Raw genomic sequence first — 17,861 nt, forward strand, 5'->3', positions numbered from 1 at the left:
TTCAAAAGGTTCAAAGGAATTAAAGGTTTATTTATTATCAAATTATATACCTCTGAAATTCTTCTTCTTCTTCTTCAGATAGCCATGAAACCAAGAAAAAAAAAAGAATGGCAACATGATCATCAACTCCCAGACATTTTTAAACACTCTATCAAGTCTCCTCTCATTTTTCTCCGATCCAAAGAGAAAAGCCCGAGCTTGCTCAGCCTATCCTCATTAAGACATGCTCTCTAATCCAGGCAGCATCCTGGTAAATCTCCTGTGCACCCTCTCTAAAGCTTCCACATCCTTCCTATGATCAGGTGACCAGAGCTGAACGTAATACTGCAAGTATGGTTTAGCTAGAGCTTTACAGAGCTGCAACATTACCTCGTGGCTCTTGAACTCAGTCCTCTGACTAACGAAGGCCAACATGCCATTTGCCTTCTTAACCACCTTATCAACTTGCATGGCAATTTTGAAGGATCTATGGACCTGGACCCCAAGATCCCTCTTCTCCTCCACACTGTTAAGAACCTCCCATCAATCCTGCATTTTGCCTTCATACTTAACCTTCCAAAGTGAATCACTTCAGCTCAGCAACAACAATTCCTTGTTGTGTTTTCTGCCAGCAATGGGTACAAGCTTAATTGCAACTGCACCACAATCCTTAACCAGATTAGTTGACTCAGCACTGACTTGGAAATTCTGTCCAGGAGCTTCCCATTCATTTAGCTCAATGGTTTGGGAACATAAGCTCCCTGAAGGCTGGGTTGCTATTCAAGCATTTGAGAAGATTTTATAAAGAATTGGATCAGAATAACTGATGTTGGAAAGAAAACGTCATTAAGTACACAAAATGGCAGCTTGAACAGTGTCCCTGTTGGCAGTTTCCAGTTCAACCTTCCCAAGTGTATCATTTCAGCATCAGCATCAAGAATTCTTTGTTGTACTTCCTTCCAAGTTCTAGCTATGGAACCTGAGAGAAAGGAGATGTAATGCCCTGGTTCACATCTTTACTCTTATGCTGCAGGTATTTCATTGAGCAGCTTTGTAAGAGCAGTTTGTTCTACTTTCAGCCTGTTTGGGTTAAAGATAAGGGCTGATGTGAATGTGTGCCATCCAATTACGGGGAGGTCTTCTTGGTGAAGGACAATAAGTATTGGTCCTGAGCTTGTGCTCGGTGGGAGATGGAGAGAGAAGACGCTGGGGACTACCGGTCGTAGCAAACAATCCAGTGGGAGACCTGTTTGGTTGAGATGGATTGCGAGTGACGTTTGGAAGGTGGTTTGTGCATTCACATTGACCGAGGGCCCAGCGCACGAGTGACACAGAAGCTCAAGATGAGCTCCAACTTGTGCACATTTGACTGTTGAATTAGAATAGGCCCTTTTATTTTGTTATTTTTACCCTTTAACCCTTTAATTAAGTCAAGATTCATAAATATAATTCCTTTAATTGTATGCAGTGTACTGTCTGTCATTTCATGGCACTAATTTGTAACAGGGTAGCGAAGTACACAGCTTCCACACAAACTGGGGTTTAGAGTGGGACGAGCTGTCTCAGTCTCACGAGTTTGGCAGAACTTGGGAGTGTTTTCCCTAGACTTACGCAGTCGCAGCCAATGAAACCAGGATGTTTCAGACAAAAGGTTGTGTTCTATAATGCACTATCTAGATGGAGAAGTAATTTACAAAAAAAAGGAAAAGCTTAGAAGAATGCAATCGACCAAACCCCTCTTTCAAAGAGCCAACGGTGTCCGATGGGCCAGATTGCTTCCTCCTGTACTGTTGGAAACACTCAGTAGTCCTGCATCTGTGGAAAGTACAGTGTTAAAGTTTGAAGGGCCTTTGACTTGGAAACTTAACCCTGTATCTTTTTCCACGGGTGTTGCCTGACCTGCTGAATTTTTCCATATTTTGCTTTAAGACCCTAAGACATAGTTGCAGAAGTAGGCCATTCAGTCCATTGAGTCTGCTCCACCATTCAATCATGGCTGATTTATTATCCCTCTCAGTGCCAGTCTCCTGCCTTCTCCCTGTAACCTTTGGCGCTGTTATTAATCAAGAACCTATCAACCACTGCTTTAAATATACCCAATGATTTACCCTATCTCTAGCAATGAACTCCACAGGTTCACCACCCTTTGACTAAAGAAATTCCTCCTCATCTCTGTTCTAAAGGAACATCCTTGTGTTCCGCAGCTGTGCCCCCAGGTCCTAGACTCTCCCACTATTGCAAACACTCTCTCCATGTCCAAAGCTTTCCAGGCCTTTCAATATTCAGTGGATTCTTGGTTAATAAGGGTGTCAAAGACTACTGGGAGAAGGGATGGAGAGGGATAATAAATCAGCCAAAAAAGGAATGGCGGAGTAGAAGCGATGAGCCAAAAGACCTAATTCTGTTCCTGTGTCTTAAGATCTTTAAAGTTATATATTCCAGCATTTGCTTTTGATTTTCTGTGCTAAACAATTCTTCTCTCTTTTAGAGATTTATGACTACTTCAGTCTACTATACACTAAATCATTCCTTTGGACACCTGGCTAACACCAGCTACATCTTCTCTGAAGAGGTTACCATATTCACCAGCATAATCCCAGAGCAGGGGAAAATGAACTATGTCTCACATTAACTGAAGGAAAATAAAATATGAAATTTAGCTGCATTTGAGAGTTCAGGTGCACATCATTGTCCCACCTGACTGCATGCACAGGCACTTAGCCTCAACTATTAGAATGCACTCTGTTAAAAAAAAAGCTACCAAAATATCATTCATCAGAACAAACCAGAGGCAGAGGGATTATGATAGAGATCAGACTTGGCTGAGGTTTTTATCAGTGAAATATTTAACGGGAACCTGACAGGGAGTTTCTCTACTCAGAGAGCGGTGCAAGTGTGGAACAAGCCAGCGGAAATGGTGGATGCAGGTTCAATTTTAAAATTTAAGATAAATTTGGATAAGTAAATGGGTAGCAGGAGTATGGTGGGCTCTGATCCAGCTGCAGTTCAATGGGATAATGCAGAATAATAGTTTGGCACAGACTATTCAGAGATGCAGTGTGGAAACAGGCCCTTCTGAGCGGTACATCTTTGGACTGTGGGAGGAAACCAATGCGCGCATGGGAAGAAACATACAAACTTGTTTACAGAGAACGCCACAACTGAACTCTGATCTCTGACACACAGAGTTGTGTCAGCATCACAGTGACTGCTATGCTACCATGGTCCAGATGGGCTGCAGGGCCTTTTCCTGTGTTGTAGTGCTCTCTGATAACCAGTAACATGGAATCACTGTTAGGATATAACATATTTCATTTCGTCAAGTCAGATCAACAAACCCAGATAAACCTTCCAAAATCTTTTCAGATGAAAGATTTTATCCTCTTTTATTTTACTTTCTCATTTGCAATATCCTTGTTCCTTGACCAAACCCCAACCATGCAATTTTGCCAACACTGTCTAGCACTATCAGTCTGGTATGTATAACTTTGCCTTTCAGTCCCGAGTCTTGACTCTGCTTCACTTGCACCCTTGTTTTCCATTCCCTTCTCCATTTTCACACCTCTTCAAGCTTAGTCTACTTCTGCCAGAGGCAAAATTTACACTCAGTCGTCACTTAATTAACTGGCCACTAAGTGTACATTTTTGGTCTTCTGTGGCTGTGGCCCATCCACTTCAAATTTCAACATGTTATGTGTTCAGAGACATTCTTCTGCACACCACTGTTGTAATGCGTGGTTATCTGAGTACTATTGCCTTCCTGTCAATTTGAACCAATATGGCCACTCTCCTCAGACTTCTCTCATGAACACTCAGGTTGGAGGAGCAGCACCTTATATTCCGTCTGGGTAGCCGCCAACCTGATGGCAGTAATGTCGATTTCTTGAACTTCTGGTAATTGCCCCACACCACTTCACCATTCCCCATTTCCGTTTCCCTCTCTCACCTATCTCCTGACCTGCTCATCACCTCCCTCTGGTGCTCCTCCCCCTTCCCTTTCTTCCATGGTCTTCCACCCTCTCCTATCAGATTCCTCTTTCTCCAGCCCTTTATCTCTTTCACCAATCCCTGACAGGTCTTGCTCCTACCCCTCCTCTTTATTCTGGCTTCTACTCATTTGGCCTGAAATATTGACTGTTTAGATCAGGGGTCAGCAACCTTTACCACTGAAAGAGCCACTTGGACCCGTTTCCCACAGAAAAGAAAACACTGGGAGCCGCAAAACCCATTTGACATTTAAAATGAAATAACACTGCATACAACGTTTTGTTTTGCCTTTATGCTATGTATAAACAAACTATAATGTGTTGCATTTATGAAATTGATGAACTCCTGCAGAGAAAACGAAATTACATTTCTGCTTGCAACAAAAACATGTTGACCTCCGAAAAAAAGACGTTGGGTTGAAGGTTACTTTTAAGTAAAATACTCAACGTCTATTTGAGTCCTTCTTGTATTTATGAAAAACACCAAACTTAAATTTGCCGCCAGCAGCAAACCAAAAATAACGTCAGCCAGCTGTCAACCTGAAAAATAAAAGGACTATTTCACTGAACAATGAAAGCATATGAATATACGTAAAATAATAGGCAATTAAAATATTTATCATCCTTGTTCAGGTTGACTCACACCTGACAATGCAGTCGTATTCAGTAGGGATGGATCGATGCTTAGGGGAGTGACCAGGAAGGATAATGTGTTTTTTTCCTCTCTGAACTCACAGAAGCGTTTCCCAAACGATGTTTGCATTGCGATGATTGCCCAATGTAAATACTCCGAATTTATCATGTCGTGACCTTATTTGAACTCTCTCAAATTGGGGAAGTGAGACAATGTGCCTTTCTGTAAATCTCTGGCAAGCAACGTCAACTTGCGCTCGAATGCCAAAACATCCTCCAACATGTGCAGGGCTGTACGTCCTTACCCCGTTGAAGAGCTGTGTTCAGCGTGTTCAGGTGCGCTGTTATGTCTACCATGAAGTGTAGCTTTTCCAGCCACTCTGGCTGTTCCAGCTCAGGAAAGGTGAGCCCTTTGCTGCCCAGGAAAGTTTTCACTTCTTCCAGACACGCGACAAAGCGTTTCAGCACCTCCCCTCTGGACAGCCAGCGATAAAAACACGTTGTAGCGGTTGCTACACGCAGTCAGTAAACTGCAGTCAAAGATAGCTTTATTCGAACTAAACAGCCTTGCTTTTAAGCCTCCCTCAACCCGCCCCCCATGGGCGCGGATGCTGCAAAAGACACGTACTCACAAACCCCCGTAGGCTATCTCCCTTAGCCTGAACGCTGGCTAATTGTGAGCCGGTTCGGATGTGTCAGGAAATGGGTCGCCACAAAGTCTTATTTAGATTGTACAAGATCACCATAATCTTCAAATTTAGATTTACATTTCAAAAACTAACAAACTAACATAAAATACATTTTAATTAAATACTGACCATGTAGCGGTGTGCTACACGCAGCGCTAAAATTACGACACGGAGTCGGTAACTGCAGTCGAAGGAAAAAACTTTATTCGAAATCTTCAGCCTCACTTTTAAGCCTCCCTCAACCTGCCCCCCATGGCGCAGAGGCTCCAAAGCTCTGTGCTCGCAAACCCCCGTAGGCTATCTAATTGTGAGTCGGTTCGGATGTGCCAGGAAAAGGGTCGCCACAACCAATTATTTTCCAAAGCAACAGGGAGCCGCAGCACAGATGTAAAAGAGCCACATGCGGCTCCGGAGCCGCGGGTTGCGGACCCCCGGTTTAGATGCTGCCTGACCTGCTGGGTTCCTCCATTATGTGTGTGTTGCTCCCACTCTAACAAATAGCACACTACTCTTCATGCTTGGGAATAGAGTTTGCAGTGAGCTCACCCTTCACAATGTATACCAGTTCGCTAACAAACCATTCTCCAGAAATGCATCCTTTTCATAAAATCAAGGAATAGCTGTGTCTTAAAACTTTTTTTAATGGGTTCAACAAAGTAAGAGACAATCTAATTGAGCTGCATATAAAAACTCTTGAGGGAATAAGGCAAAATTCCACATGAAGTCTCCTATATTTGGACCCCATCTGCTGATCACCAGCTGCAATTACTCCTTCCATTTTTCTCCAAGTTACAAGGATATTGATAGGACTTGAGGACCTGAATTATAGGGACAGGTTGAATAGATGATGATTTTATTCCCTAGAATGTAGAGGACTGAGGGGAGATTTGATATACAAAATTATGAGGGGTTATATATAGGGTAAATGCAAGCAGGCTTTGTCCACAAAGGTTGGGTGAGACTACAAGTAGAGGTCATGGGTTAAGTGTGAAAGGTGAAATATTTAAGGGGAACATGAGGAGAACTTCTTCACTCAGAGGTTGGTGAGAGTGTGGAATGAGTTGCTAGCAGAAGTAGTGGATGTGAACTCGATTTCAATATTTAAGATAAAGCTGGATAGTTACATGGATGGGAGGAGCATGCAAGGCTATGGTTCAAATGCAGGTCAAAAGGACTAGGCAGATTAATAATTTGGCACAGATAGATGCATTATAGGGCCTGTTTCTGTGCTGAGTATGACTATTTAAGCCTGTAGTGTCTGGTGATACTTGGTAAATAACAAGTCGCTTTATTTGTGTGTTGGTGGTACTAATTACGTGAGAACAGATACACAAGAGTAGCCATACAGTTTATTTCCAGATAGTTATTTGGCTAGTTACCATGAAATTTGCAAAGGATAAATTTTTCTTAAATTATTTAACAATCAATTTCTTGGTTTCCTTCTTGTTCCTTCTGCAGTTCCTTCTAGAAACCCTGCAGCACAACTGTGTCCTTACATCACCAGATCTCAAGCTTTTCCCAACAGAACTGTCTTGGCTCTTGGCTATTCTGCACTTTTCTGCAATTGTTTTCCCACAGTAACCAAATAACTGATGTTTGTCATGGAGGTTCAGCTGAGCTGCAGTGTCTTCCTGCAGTGCAATACTATTTATGGAGCTTTCTATAGGACTTCTGAATTGTGATAGGGCATCTTGCTCTTGTGGCCAGAGCAGTGCAATAGCCTTCAATAATCCAAACCTCTCCCCATAGTGTTATCAATGAGATGTGAATACCAGACCCAAAATATACCCTTAAATGCCATTGCTGATGCTTGTGTTATCAAATGAAAATTAATGCTCTTGTTCTAAATGTCCTTGAGAGCAACCCAAAAATTTCCTGGTATTCTTAAATTGTTTGCTAGAGTTTGTTAGGAAAATGCTGAGTTTACTCTAAAAGGAAGATCGCAGTTTCAGAAACCCTTCAAGCACACTCAAGAATTATCACCAAAGTAGGTTTGACAGGATCCAGGGCTAGTGGATGTGGGCACCGATTTCTTGGAATGGTGCAAAAACAAGTAGTATTCAAATTCAAAACTTCAATCTAATGGGTGATAAAGTAAATCAAGGAGAATCAGTTGATTGCATTGATAGAGACGGACACCATGTGCATCAAAGTAATGTTCGTATTAATAGATGCATTGTCAGCACATCATATGCACGTTGTACAGGTCCAATTCACGATCCGGTATCCATTTGACCAAACTGTAAAGCCTTAGAATTATTTATCCAGAAGAGCAGTCATCTCTGGGACAGCCTGTGAAGGGAAACAGGTATAGTCAGATTAAGTCCGTCATTTATTACACAAATCCTTTGCAATGCATTCAAGACATTTAAGTTTTTATTTAAAAAATGAAACAATAACAGATTAACAAAGGAGAGACAATGGTGCTTTCACCTTTAATTTGACATACTTTGAATTGACAATATAATAGGGTATATTAAAATCACAACCTGAAAGTGCCAACAAGTCCCCTCCAGTATTCATTATATCGAGACTCTTGTAACTTGTGAATTTTCATAACTATTGCCTGGTGGCTAAAGGAAAGCCAGTTCCTTTGACTCTTAAAAACAAGAGATTCTGAAGATGCTGGAAATTCAAACACTACACAGAAACTGCTGGAGGAACTCAGCAGATCAGGCAGCATCTATGGAGGTTAATAAACAGTTAACATTTCAGGCCATGGCACTTCATCAAGACTTCAACTCTTTTACATATCTTGACTCCAACCAGATTAAAGAAATTAGCTTCTGGTGTCAACATAGCATAACTTGCTATCCCAAACCAGTTTTAGCAACTTTGTGTTAGCATTTAAAGTACCAATGCTTTTATCCACACCCAAGAAATGATGAATGCAATCCTTCCAATCAAATATTGCAGATATCCAATGCAAATTTCTAGCCTTTCTGCAGATGGCACGTGGTCTCCACCCTGACCAAGTGTTCCAAAAGCAAGATACTGTGGATGCTGTAAATCTAAAGTAAACACAGAAAATGCTGGAAATACTCAGGCAGCATCTGAGTATTAGAGAATCAAAGAGTTAACATTTCAGGTCAATGACTTTTCATCACAGCTCTTCACAGATGCCGTCTGTACTAAAGAGCATTTCAAGCATTCCGTTTTAGTACTTTTGCTTTGTTGAGCACCTTCACTCTGTCCATCGCAAAAGACAAGATTTCCTGGAGGCTACCCATTTCAATTTGACTTCCCATTCCCATTCTGACATGTCTCTCAATGGCCTTCTCTGCTGCCATGACAAGGCCAAACTCAGTTAGAGGAGCAACACCTCATAGTCCATCTGGGTAACCTCCAACCTGATGGCATAAACACTGATTTCTGCAACTTCCTGGTAATTCTGCCCCACCCCTTAACCATTCATCATTCTGGTTACCCTTTCAATCCTGCCCATCACCTGCCTCTGGTTCCCCTCTTCTTTCCCTTTCTTCCATGGTTCATTGTCCTCACCTATTCCTCGTCCTTCTTCATTCTGTCTTCCACCAGTTGCCTCCCAGCTTCTTACTTCACTCCATTCCCCACCTGGTCTCACCTATCACTTGTCAGTCTGTATTCCTCCACCACACCTCCCCATCAGCCCACCTTCTTACTCTAGCTTTTGCCTTCTTCCTTTCTGGTCCTGATGATGAGTCTTGGTTCAAACACCAACTGTTCATTCCCCTCTAACATTTTTTTCTAACATTTTCTAACATTGTCTTTCTGCAGAAGATTTCCAGCATCTGCAGAATCCCTTGTGTCTCTAATAGGAGCTTCCTATCCAAACGTGTAAGGCTGTAGCGACCAGAGCAAGTTTTCCAGTGTGTAAAATCAAGATGTCCAAACTATAAAGTCTTGAGAATAAAGTACATGAAGCAACAACAAAAACACTCCTGTATTTCACTTTTTGGGTAATGCTTATTTGGCCCTAGGTGCATCAAAGTTTCCACAGTTTTGAAATTTGTACAATAAAACCTGTCTAGAAGAGCTTTAGCTTCACTCATTAAAGGCAGGAGCAACACCGCCCTTCATTCAAAGGGAGAGGATTACCACTGCACAAGGTGACTCTCTTGTGACATCAAGCATCCAAGGAAGAAATCAAAAGTTTTAAAGAAGCATCTACTAATTACAAGGTGGTACAATTTGTAACAAAAAAGAGAGAAGTCTCATACTCATTGGGAAAGCATGAATGGGATTAACAAGCAAAAAGATCTAGGAGTGGAATTAAACAAATCACCGCAAGTTAAGTAGAGAGGATACAAAGTACTGGGGGGGGGGGGGGGAGGAATTCTCAGAAAGTTAGAATTAAAAAGGTGTGTTAACCATATATAAATGGTTAATATTGAGAGCTAATAACTTGGGTATATAAATATTAGATGGTTGTTATTAAATCAAAAACAAAACTTGAGAAACTTCTTATTCTATTGGGTGATTGTAATATGAAACACTCTACCACTGAGTTGTGGAGATAAGATGTATAGATGCATTTAAAAGGAATAAAAACTTAGGTTAACTAGAATTGATGCTGTAAAACCACCAGCAGCAAGCAGAATGTGTTGTATGGACAACTGCAAGAAAAGATTTGTGAACCCTTTGCAGTTACCTGGTTTTCTGCATTAATTACTCATAAAATGTGGTCTTATTTTCATGTAAGTCACAATAATAGACAAATGCAATCTGCCTAAACTAATTGCACACATGCAATTGTACTTCTTGTCAATACACCATTTAAACAATCACAGTCCAAGTTAAAAAAAAGGTATGTGAACCTCTGGGGTAATACCTTCTACAAAAAGCTATTTGGAATCAGGTGTTCCAATCAATGATATGAGATTGGAGTTGTGGGTTGCAGAGGTGACCTGCCCTATTAAAAAAAAGGTACACGAAGTCAGGTTATTGACAGAGCCTGCTCATTTCAAGAAAGATCTGTTTATGTGCACCATGCCTTGATCAAAACAACTTTCAGGGGATCTTTGAAGAAAATTGTAGAGATGCATGAAGCTGGAAAAGGCAACAAAGCATTTCTAAAGACCTGGATATTCATCAGTCTACTGTAAGAGAAACTGTCTAGAAATGGGGGAAACTCAGTACTGTTGCTACTCTCCCTAGGAGTGGGCGTCCTGCAAAGATCACACCAAGAGCAGAACGTGTAGCGCTGAAGGAGGGGATAAAGAACCCAAGGTTAACAGCAAAAGACCTATAAAAATCTCTAGAACATGCTAAAGTCTCTGTTCATGTGTCCACTATAAGAAAAACACTGAAGAATGGTGTTCATGGAGGAAACAACTGCTCCCCCCCAAAAAAATTGCAGCATGTCTCAAGCTTGCAAAAGACCACCTGGATGTTCCACATGCTCTGTGGATAGATGAGACAAAAGTTGAACATTTTGGCAGAAATGCACACCGCTATGTTTGGAGAAAAAAGGGGCACTGCACATCAACACCAAAACCTCATCCTAATAGTGAAGCATGGTGGAAAGAGCATCATGGTTTGGGGTTGCTTAACTGCCTCAGGGCCTGGACGGCTTGCAATCGTTGAGAGAACAACAAATTCAAAATTGACTCAAGACATTTTACAAGAGAATGTCAGGATAGCAGTTTGTTACTTGAAGCTTAATGGAAGTTTGATGACACAACAAAGCAATGATCTAAAACATAAGAGTAAATCAACAACAGAATGGTTTAAAAAGAAGAAAATTTGAGTTCTGGGTTGTCCAAGTCAAAGCCCAGACCTTAAACCAATTGAGATGCTGTGGCATGACCTGAAGAGAGCTGTTCATACAAGGTATCCCAGAAATACTGATGAACTGAAACAGTTTTGTACAGAGGAATGGTCTAAAATTCCTCCTCGCCATTGTGCAAGTCTGATCAGCTGTTAAAGAGACTTCTACTAGTTATTAAATATAAGGGCTCACATACTTTTTCCAGCCTGGACTGAAAGATTAAACAATGTGTTCAGTCAAGACATGATAAGTACAATTGTTTGTGTGTTATTAGTTTAGGTAGATTGTGTTTGTCTATTATTGTGTCTTAAATGAAGATCAAACCACATTTTATGTATAATTAATGCAGAAATCCAGGTAATTGCAAAAGGTTCACCAACTTTTTCTTGCAACTGTACATCAATGTAATTGAACTTAACAAATGACTAAGAAAATGAGAACCAGCAAGAAACTGAGAGCAGTGGGGCGAGAGTCACTCTTTCTTTTAGCTGTAAGGCTCCCATGTCAAAACACTGTGAACATTCCCAATCCAGTAAGAACTGAGATTAACAATGCAAGAGTATTCTTACTTCACACACCTCACAGAGGGTACAACAGCTCATGCATAAAATTTAAAGTCTATTAGGATTGTAGAAGAGCTGTTACTCTTCACAGGTAGATACAGGTTAGCTCTCTTTGACTTGCCAATGTATAGAGGGAAAAAAAACATTCCACTCCTTAAAAAAAGCTGCAGGGGGATGAAAACTCAGCCAGCTCCATCATGGCAATTAGTCTCCCCATCATCTAGGACATCTTCGAAAGACGAAGCCTCAAAAAGGAAGCATCCATCATCACGGACTCTCAAACCCCAAAACACTGCTACCATCAAAGAGGTACAGGAGCCTGAAGATACATACTCAACATTTTAGGAACAGCTTCAGGAGCAGGGAGGTTCTACTGCAGTTGTACAAGGCCTTGGTGAGACCGCACCTAGAATATTGTGTGCAGTTTTGGTCCCCTAATCTGAGGAAAGACAATCTTGCCATAGAGGGAGTACAAAGAAGGTTCACCAGATTGATTCCTGGGATGGCAGGACTTTCATATGAAATAAGACTGGATTGACTAGGCTTATACTCATTGGAATTTAGAAGACTGAGGGGGGATCTTATTGAAACATATAAAATTCTAAAGGGATTGGACAGGCTAGATGCAGGAAGATTGTTTCCGATGTTGGGGAAGTCCAGAATGAGGGGTCACAGTTTAAGGATAAAGGGGAAGCCTTTTAGGACCGAGATGAGGAAAAACTTCTTCACACAGAGAGTGGTGAATCTGTGGAATTCTCTGCCACAGGAAACAGTTGAGGCTGGTTCATTGGCTATAGATAGTTAAGAGGAAGTTAGATATGGCCCTTGTGGCTAAAAGGATCGGGGGTATGGAGAGAAAACAGATACAGGGTTCTGAGTTGGATGATCAGCCATGATCATACTGAATGGCGGTGCAGGCTCGAAGAGCCGAATGGCCTACTCCTGCACCTATTTTCTATGTTTCTACTGTAGGGCAGTACAGGTTCAGTCATTGAGTGCATTCAAAATGGAAATCAGTAGATTTCTGTATTTTAACCAGATTGAAGGAAATCGGAATAGAGCAGGAAAATGGCACTTGAATAGAATGTCAGCTATAATCTTGTGACTGGCAGCTCAGAACCAAAGGACGCAAGCTTGATGGGCCGAATGGCCTACTCCTGCACGTATTTTCTATGTTTCTATGTTTCTTCTCCGCCATCAAATGTCTGAATGAATATTGAACACATGAACACCACCACATTATCACATTATTTTTGCACAAATTAATTTTTTAAGTATATATTTCTTACTGTGATTTATATTTTAAGTATTGCACTGTACTGCTGCTGCAAAACATTAAATTTCATGACATATGTCAGTGATAATAAATGTGATTTTAATTCTGAGTATTAACAATTACTGACTTGAACATAAAATTGATTTTCTCTTAAGCTGAATTGTAGTAGAAAGAATATTCCTGCAGTGAATGGATTGATTTCCTCTCGATAGATCTGGCTCACATTTACAAAGGCAAGGATTCAAATCAAGTATGTGGGCCATTTATTTATAAAGGATTAATTGATTCAGTAATTGCTCACTGATCAGGTTAGCCTGTGCTCCATTACATCCAACAGGCAATGAACAATATAGAGTCTGTTTAATCATAACAGAAACCTGCTGAGTTTGTTTACCCTGGGGAACAGAAATTCTACAAATTGATTACTAAAGATAGGAGTTACTTAATCAATGTGGAGGGTTGTCTGTGAAGCTAATAACATTTTAAATCTTAAATGTGGCCTTTATTGTCACTCCTTAAATGCCCTTAAGGTGACAATGAGCCACCTCTTGAACCACTGCACAGGTGCTCCCACAGCAATATTAAGGTACGCTGCAATTCCGATTTTATCCTCAAGCCTCAGAGAGAGGGAGAGGTCTTTAGAAATGCTTTTGTAGCTTTTCCTTCCACACCCCCTCCATCCCTCATGAGAATTTGCTGCATGCACATTGGCTGCCAGGGTTTTTAAAGCTGCGATAATTTTAAAAACAAGGAATTAGTCTGAAAATGCTTTGGCTCACTGTGACACTTTTAAAGAGATGGCATGGATGCAAATAATTCATTTTATCAGGGCTTAGGGAGGGGAACAGGGCTGATGCAGGGTTTCAAACCAAAATATCAGCCATTCATTTTCGCCCACAGATTCTGCTCAATCAAGTTCATTTAGCAGATTGTTGGTTGCTCCAAATTCCAGCATCTGCAGTCTCTTGTATCTCCAATAAAACCTTTCAAATAGACAATTGGTGCAAGAGTAGGCCATTCGGCCCTTCGAGCCAGCACCACCATTCAATGTGATCATGGCTGATCATCCACAATCAGTACCCCGTTCCTGCCTTCTCCCCATATCCCTTGACTCCACTATCTTTAAGAGTTCTATCTAACTCTTTCTTGAAAGTGTCCAGAGAATTGGCCTCCACTGCCTTCCGAGGCAGGGCATTCCATAGATCCACAACTCTCTGGGTGAAAAAGTTTTTCCTCAACTGTTCTAAATGGTCTACCCCTTATTCTTAAACTGTGGCCTCTTGTTCTGGACTCCCAACATCAGGAACATGTTTCCTGCCTCTAGCGTGTCCAATCCCTTAATAATCTTATATGTGACCAAGATGGCGGCGCGACGCAGCTTGCAGCGGCCACTCTGGAGCTGATTATCTGTTATTTGTGAAGTGGGGTGCCATGCACAATCATAATCGGATGAAAAACGGACATGGGAGCACAGAGGAACATCTGGAAATCTCCAGGAAGACCTTCATTGCTGCTGCTGCTGTGAGGCCCGGGTCTCAGCTGGGAAGAACAGGCTCCCAGTCCTCGGGGTCATGTTGCCAATGGCCGTTGGCGGGGGCATCTTAATACGCTTGGCAGAGGATGGTGCTCGGAGAAGCTGTGCCGGAGGGGATGGTCGGAGGCTCAGAGGTTCGACAAACTTGAAGTCTGCTGCGCTCAGGTCGCTTTCAGGGAGGCTGCGAGGCTGGGTTCGACGGAGCTTCATTGTGTGCTGCGTCTGCAAGGCTAAGTCAGGCAGCGCCATGGAAGTCCATAGCGGGGTATTCCGCCGCCGGCGTGGGATGACAAGTCTATCGGGGACCCTGAGGACTTGTGGAAACTGTGTGGTGGTTTCTTTTGAACTTATAGTCTTTTAACATCTTTGGACTATTTTTACTGTGCCCATGGTCTGTTTTTTTTATCAATTATGCTATTGTTTGCACTGTTGTAACTATGTGGTTTTGTGCGGTCTTGTAGCTTTAGTTTTTGGTCTTGTTTTGTCTGGTGGAATTGGAGCTCCTTTCTGGGAAACGCGCTAAGATGGTAGCGCGATATTAATACGCAGCAGCCTCTCCGGACTCTGGATTGGGGATAGCCAAACGTTATGTGGATTTTCTGGTGTAGTCTGTTTTGTCATGTGCTTTTATTTATCATTCTGGAGGAACGTTGTCTCATTTTTTAACTGCATTGCCTTTGTGGTTTCTAAATGACAATAATCTGAATCTGAATGTTTCAATCAGATCCCCTCTCATCCTTCTAAATTCCAGTGTATACAAGCCCAGTCGCTTCAATCTTTCAGCATATGACAGTCCCGCCATTACAGGAATTAACCTCATGAACTTACAATGCACTCAATAGCAATGTCATGCTACTTCAAAATCCATGCTGCTTATATATATATATATAGTAACTGAACTTCCACAGGCCTCAAGGGGAGAAAATTCCAAAACTTCACTGCCAATCTTCCCATTTGTTATTATTTGGTCCGAGATAACCTGGCCAAGAGATTCCTGCTTGATCACTCTAAGAATTTCTTTTCTCTTACAGACAGTAGCAGGAATTGAACTCCGATTGCTGGCATTACATTAGCCGCTATTATCCCATGTTGTATTGAAGCAAATCTTGATGGTAGATGTACATGTGAACAGCAAGGAAGAGCTGTACTGGGTTCATTTATAATATTCCCTTGGTCATATGGCCTTACTATTTCTCAGTCATGGACAAAGGTCACAGGGAATGGGAAAGGAGGTGAGAACAGATGAAGGGACAAGACCATAATCAGAATCAGCATCACTGGCACATGTCAGGAAATTTGTTATTTAGTGACAGCACTACAATACAAAAAAATATTAATTACAATGAGTACTTACTAAAAAATTAAATAAGTAATGCAAAAAGAAAGAAAAAAATAATGACGTAGAGTTCAAGGGTTCATTATCCATTGATGGCAGAGGGGAAGAAACTGTTCCTGAAACCACTGAGTGTATCTCATCAGGCTCCTGTACGTGGTGGGAGCAATGATAATGTCCTGTGTGATGGGGTGGAGGGTCCTTAATGATGGATGCTGCTTTCTTGAGGCATCGCCTTTTGAAAGTGCCCTTGGTGCCTTGATGCTGGAGAAGCTAGTCCCCACAATGGAGCTGGTGAGTTTACAACTTCCTGCCCCTTCATACCAGACGGTGATGCAACCAGTTAGAATGCTCTCTACGGTCCATCTGTAGAAATTTTTCTGGTCTCTGGTGACAGGCTAAGTCTCCTCAAACTCCTAATGAAATACAGCTCAGGATAGATCTTCAGAGATATTCTCCCAGGAACTTGAAACTGCTCATCCTTTCCACTGCTGACCCTCAATAAGGATGGGTGTATGTTCCCTTGACTTCCCCTTCCTGAAGTCCACAATCAATTCTTTGGTTAAGTGCAAGCTTGTTATTGCAACTGAGCTCAACTGGGTCATCTATCTTGCTCCTGTACGTCTCCTTGTCACCACTTGAAATTCTGCCAACAATAGTTGAGTCATCAGCACATTTATGAACGCTGTTCGAACTGTGCCTAGCCACATTGTCGTGAGTGTAGAAAGAGTAGAGCGGTGAGCTAGGCACACATCCTTGAGGTACGCTAGTGTTGACTACCTGCAAGAAGGATTTGTTATTTCTGATTCACACTGACTGTAGTATCCCAAAGAGGAAGTCAAGGATCCAGTTGTAAAGGGAGGCAGAGTCCCTTTGGAGCTTGTTGATTAGAATAGAGGGTATGATTGTGTTGAATGCTGACCTGCAGTCAATAAACAGCAGCCTAACAAAGGTATTGCTCTTGCCCAGGTGATCTGGCTGAGCAGAGAGCCAGAGATTGCATCCACTATAGACTTATTGTGGCAATAGGCAGATTTCAGCAGGTCCAGGTCATTGCTTAGACAGGAGTTGATTCTGGCCAACAACCTCTCAAAACACCCATCACTGTAGTGTTGTGTGCTAATGGGTGACATTCATTGAGGTAGCTCTGGTACAAAAGTTCAATCTCTCAATGCTCTGATTGCAGCAGTGAGAGATTGAAGATGTCCTTGAACACTCCTGCCAGTTGGTTGGCACAGGTTTTCAGTGCCTTGCCAGGTGCACCACCAGAGCCTAATGCTTCGCGAGGGTTCACCCTGTTGAAAGACATTCTGACATCAGTCTCTGAGGCAGAGATCTCTGGGTCACCAGATGCTACAGAGATTCACACAAGTGTAGTTTTATTCACCCTTTAAAAGTGAACATAAAAGGCGATGAGTGAAGCATCACAGCCATTCACGATGTTAGGTTTTGCTTTGTAGGAAGTGATGGCCTAAAAACTGTGCCAGAGCTGACATGCATCCTATTCCATCTCTAACTTCAATCAGAATTGCCTTCTTACTCTTAAAATAGCCTTCCATAGTTCGTACCTGGACCTCTTGTATAGTTCTGGATCACTGGTCTTAGGAGTATTTGATAGTTCCCACTGGAGACGCACACAGAGTCACACTTATCTGTACCATCTTGTCCATAATTAAACAGTTGGTATAAATATAATTTAATTTGTGTCCAAAATTTGCATTTCAAGAGGATAAACCTACTATTAGGATGAAACAAACAAGATGCTGGAGGAACTTAGTGGGTCAGGCAGCATTTCAGCTCAGAACCATTTCCCTCCATAGATGCTGCTCAACCTGCTGAGTTCATCCAGCCTCTGATTTATTGCTCCAGATTCCAGCACCTGCAGTCTTTTGTGCCTCTGTCTTTACTTTCAGAATTGACTCCAAATTGGTGACCAGTAATAATAACTTGTTTTTACAGAATCACATTAAACAACATTTCTTACCAAGCTGCTCAAGGAGAAATTAAAGCAGATGATAGAAAGTATTAGCAATAAGTTTTTAATGAAACGCCTTAATGGAAAGAGAGAAAGACACACACACAAGGGAAGGGAGCAGCAAGATTCAAGGTTCAAAAACTT

At 41.8% G+C, this 17,861-nt stretch overlaps 1 protein-coding gene across 1 annotated transcript in view; it reads right to left on the reverse strand.

Moving 5' to 3' along the window:
* Positions 1–5,908: 5,908 nt before the first annotated feature.
* etfa (electron transfer flavoprotein subunit alpha) overlaps positions 5,909–17,861 on the reverse strand; it is a 78,735-nt gene continuing 66,782 nt past the window's right edge. Inside the window, exon 12 of the mRNA XM_059946643.1 lies at positions 5,909–7,579. Coding sequence (XP_059802626.1) covers positions 7,544–7,579 — 36 coding nt within the window. The 3' untranslated portion in view covers positions 5,909–7,543. The remainder of the gene's footprint in view (positions 7,580–17,861) is intronic.

Source organism: Hypanus sabinus, chromosome 21, assembly GCF_030144855.1.
Source record: "Hypanus sabinus isolate sHypSab1 chromosome 21, sHypSab1.hap1, whole genome shotgun sequence".
NCBI classification, from domain to species: domain Eukaryota; kingdom Metazoa; phylum Chordata; class Chondrichthyes; order Myliobatiformes; family Dasyatidae; genus Hypanus; species Hypanus sabinus.